The sequence below is a fragment of the Elaeis guineensis genome, chromosome 5 (assembly GCF_000442705.2).
Source record: "Elaeis guineensis isolate ETL-2024a chromosome 5, EG11, whole genome shotgun sequence".
NCBI lineage: Eukaryota > Viridiplantae > Streptophyta > Magnoliopsida > Arecales > Arecaceae > Elaeis > Elaeis guineensis.
The window spans coordinates 27718891-27723754 of record NC_025997.2 but is presented as its reverse complement, the minus strand read 5'-3'; the positions used below and the strand labels follow the sequence as shown (position 1 = coordinate 27723754).

Sequence of the window (4864 nt, the reverse complement as noted above, 5' to 3'; positions counted from 1 at the left end):
TTAGTCTCCAATATATTTTGCATTGATATATTCTTGATATGATATCTTTTAAGATAAATTTAAAAAAATTATACCTTTTTCTGAACTTAAATGGATTCATACCACTTAAAAAAAGAAAGAAATGATTTCTACAAATTTAAATATGTTTTGTGCTTTGCTTTAAATCATTAATTCAAATCCTTAGTTCTGAAAATCACTATCACTATTGGATCTTTAAAGCTTAAAGTACTTTTCTAACTGAAATTGAGAAATATTTTTGCATCTATATTTTGAGAAAAGGAAGAAGTCTGAATTTAGAAAGGAGAGAAAACTAATTAATTCTAAAAATTGAACATTTAAGTTTGAATTTGGTTTTGATGATTCATTTTCAATCCTTCCCTTGAGCTTTTTGATATTGTCAAAAAGGAGAGAGGATAAGTTGAGTATATGCTTGAGCTAACTTGAATATTTTATGATTTATTCATAAAATATGTTCTCAATGTATCTACTTGTTTACTTCATGTAAATTATACATAAATTGACATAAATCTCAGAACTACATAATATTTTATTTTGCATATACTCAAAGTTTTGTCATTATCAAAAAAAGAGAGATTATTGATCCTAGGATTGATTTTGATGAGTATAAAATTTTAGAGTATGATACAATGAATGTGTGTTTTTGGAGAAATTAATTTATTTTATAGGAAATATAATAAGCTTGATCGTTTAAAGAAGCATTAAGAAACTTAAAAGAATAAATCCTAAAGTTAGAAAAATATTTGAAGTATTTTAGAAGTATTAGGGTCAAGAAATTCAAGTTTGAGAGACTAAAATATAAAAAGAATGAAGTTAGAAGGTTTTAAATTGACTTCGACACATTGGCACCAAATAACACGGAGCTTGAGTTGATTCTTAAAAGGTTTAAATCAACTCTTTTAGAAAAATAGAGAATAGAATTTTTAAGTATAGTCCTTGAGCTTGACCTGACTTTTACTGTTAACGAGTTGACTCTATGTCCGCTCAAGTTAACTCTAGTCCCAACAACTAGTTCTGTAGAAATTCAGATTTGTTCCAAATGAATTTTAATGGCTGGTTTCTATTTTTCAATGGCTAGAAACAACTAGTTTATTTTTAAAAAGGATTTAAAGGCTTCCAAAATCCCATATGACTATGACAGTCTAGAGGGTGCTGATCGATATAAGCAGAGATGCTGATCTGCACACAAAAAAAAAACTTGCCTAATTGGCTCCAGCCAGACCCTCAGATGCCTAAGTCACGAAGGATTTCAGAATAACAACAATAAAAAAAAAAGTACGAAAGAAGCTTACAGTAGAGTATTGCCCCATTTTAATCAGAGTTGCATATCTCGGGTGCTCCACTCGCATCTCAAATCACCCAAAAGGATGGCTTATAGGGACTCACATCCCAATCTCTCGTGATGCACATCTTGGGAGCTTTTGGCCCTTTCTTCCTCTCCTCGATCATGTAATGCCCCTTTTTTGGAGTCCCTTGGCCCTCTTAGAGGAGAGAGTAAAAACTCATCATGATATTTGGAGGTAAAAATTAAGAGATTGTCGTGACCTTCTTCCATATCTGGATTTGAATATGTTCTGATCTCCTTTCTTATTTGGATCCACCAAGACTTCAACGTTCGAATTTAAATCTTTTCAAAATTACTTGCCATATTTCTTTTCGTGATGGGCGGGTTGATTTTATGCTATATCAGTAGGGGTGAAAGTGACATGGATATTATCTGTCCGGATCTATTTTCGTATCCAAATTAATCAAGATATAGACAAAAATTTGAGAATCCGACTAATATTTGTATTTATATCTATATCCATAAAAAAAAAATGGGTGTGGATATAGATAGACAACTATCTGATCTATTTCCAAATATCCGAATTTACATGTAACTCTATATAATTTTATATAGCATTTATTAGTTTTTAAGAGAAATATCAATCACATAAACATGTTATTAATTTGATTTATAATCTATTTAGTAATATCTTTGATTCTATAGTTATAAAGTTAAATTATCTAAATAATATCTGTAATTATATCCATATTTTCAGTATCCAAATTATATCCATATCCATTTAAAATAAATATGGATATGATTTTTGCATCCGAATAATATTCATATCCGTATTTATATTTATCAAATAAAATAAATATAAATATGAATATAATAATATTCGATCCATATTCAATCCGATTTCAACCCTACATGTCAGGCTTAAATTGGACTTGGTGCCATGCGCATGCATCCTAAGGATCAAGTCTGATTGATGATAGAACGTATGGCAAGCGGATGCCACATGGATGGCCGACACCCATTGTAGTTTGACACGTCTTTTTTTTTTTTTTTTTTCCTTGGTAGATGGCTTCATGTCTTTGGCTATCTCCATTGCTGATCAACATAAGCTTTAACGTAACAAAACCGGCAGCACTATTATGTGATCTGTGACCATCTAAGAAAAGCAAGTAGTGAATCCAACTTCTAATTGCGTGGCATTTAATGGTCAAAGGTCAACTACCATACGGTTTGTTTTGATTCGTTCATTTTGATAGGCGTCCATGAGCTGTGCATCAAGCAAGGATAAGTGTTTATAAATTAACATCAGCACATCATAAAACGAGACACCAGCATATATGAGATGCATCCCAGGGATTAAAGCAAAAAATGATGAGGCCCTAATATAAATAGCCAATAAATTCAAGGATTTGAAATTAATTTCCTACTCCCTTGTGACCATGAGCAGTCCCGCTTTGCTTCTCCAAATGAAGATTGTAATCACAACTCAAATTCTCCGGTGCAAGGCATCTTTTTCTTAACCAATAAATGCTGCGGTGACTCAGAAAAGTCAATTAACTGCTTTGCACCAATCACTTTGCTTTCCACTTCAGGATGCCAATTCCAAGGGAGTAACGACAAATCCTGAGCCCACCACGCAATTGCTGAGTGACTTCGATGACTTATCTGAATTGGCATCTTTGGAATGTGCAAACATAACAATCATGACATCTTAGCGACTTATTTTAATCAACATCTTTGAAAAATATCCTCGTGCCAAACTATGAATGGAACCGAAGGAGAAATGGATAAGAGTCATAATAGAGATCATAGTGAACAGGGAAAAGGAAGCCAAAAAGATGGAGCAAGCGAGCAAGAAGCATTTCATCCTTGTTCATGGGATGGGTCATGGTGCATGGTGCTGGTACAAGCTTGCCCCCTTGCTAAGGTCGGCTGGCCAAAGAGTTACCGCACTTGACCTGGCTGCTAGCGGCAGAAACCCCGAGCCCCTCAACGAACTCCGGTCGTTCTCCGACTACTCTGCACCATTGATGGAGGCAATGGCCTCGATTCCATCCGGCGAGAGGGTGGTCCTCGTCGGACACAGCCATGGTGGGTACAGCATCGCCCTCGCGGCCGAAAAGTTCCCAGAGAAGATCTCTGTTGCTGTTTTCGTCACCGCAATCATGCCAAGCACCACCACTCCCCTCTCCACCATCACGCAGGAGGTACGTACGTTTAATTTGTTTTATGTTGTAATTCAAAAATTAGAAAAAGAAAATTATGCGAAAAAGGAAAACTTCAAATTCTGATAACCCTTTCATTTGATGATTACTAGTACAACATAAGGCATCCACCTGAGTACTTCCTGGATACCAAATTTGTGATCGGCCAAGACCATGACATCAGTTGGACCACAATCACCTTCGGTCCCAATTACATGAAGGAAAGGTTGTATCATCTCTCTGCACCTGAGGTAACATATATAACTTGCAACCTTAAAATTTCTGAACTTCATATTATCTCCTCTAACTTCATGTTGGTGATAGGACTTGACGCTGGCTACTACATTGGTGAGGCCAGGGAGATATTTTCAAAACGAGGATCCCGTTGTGGTCTCAAAGAAAAACTATGGCTCAGTGAGCCGAGCGTTCGTCGTGTGCAACGGGGACCTAGCCATTAAAGAGGACTTCCAGCGTTGGATGATCGAGCTAAGCCCGGAGGTGGAGGTGAAGGAGATCGAGAAGTCTGGTCATATGGTCATGCTTTCAAAGCCAAAAGAGCTTTGCTGTCTCCTGCTTGAGATCGCTGGGAAGTATCAATGAGACCGCGGGCGGAAGTTTCTGATTTGCTTGAACTAGCGGATGCTCTGATGCAAGAGGATTATAATATTTGTGGTTTGTATTGTTTTCAATAAATTGTCCCAAATATTTATTAATATTTGGGGCAAAAGCCTTTTCCCCACTTGTACCTCAAATGATAATAATAATAATAATAATAATAATAATAATAATAATAATAATAATAATAATAATAATAAGAAAATTGTCATGGCCCTTTTTTCTTAGGGGTATCAAGCTAATTGGCCTGCTGTGGTCAGAGGTTGCGTTAGTCCAAGTGGAATGAAAAATGTTGATATGTTGGGACCCTATGGAACCTGATTGCCGGAGAATAGGGTTTCTAATGTATTACAAAGTGAGGTTCTTTTGTAGCATTTAACTAATCATTCCATAAAAATAAGCAAGAATTATGATTTAAGATTACCTTTCATGTCCCCCACAAATGCATTGTAAATGTTTCTGTACCTACCATAAAGTGAATCACACTCTCTCTAATCACACTCTCAAATTCTTAATAGAGAATATGTAATCATTGCCATCAAGGAAAATTGATGCAGGAAATTGAGGTACTCCTCTATAAGCTCGAAAGAAATTGACAAAATGATAAATATTCTTAACTAGGTTAAAGAGGAATATATGTCTAGCTTTCCTGCTTTTTTGGATACCCAGAACATTATTTATTAAACATGAATCCACGTTTAAAAAAAGGCTTCATATGATTTCTTTGATGCACTTTGCAGCA

At 35.4% G+C, this 4864-nt stretch overlaps 1 protein-coding gene across 1 annotated transcript; it reads left to right on the top strand.

The window, feature by feature from the left end:
• The first annotated feature begins 3054 nt into the window (after positions 1-3054).
• LOC105045266 (probable esterase PIR7A) lies at positions 3055-4246 on the top strand. The gene is made up of 3 exons (XM_010923485.4): positions 3055-3510; positions 3621-3758; positions 3832-4246. Exons 1-3 carry the CDS (start codon positions 3070-3072, stop codon positions 4105-4107), a joined length of 855 nt encoding a protein of 284 aa, XP_010921787.2. The 5' UTR covers positions 3055-3069; the 3' UTR covers positions 4108-4246.
• The last annotated feature ends 618 nt before the right edge of the window (positions 4247-4864 follow it).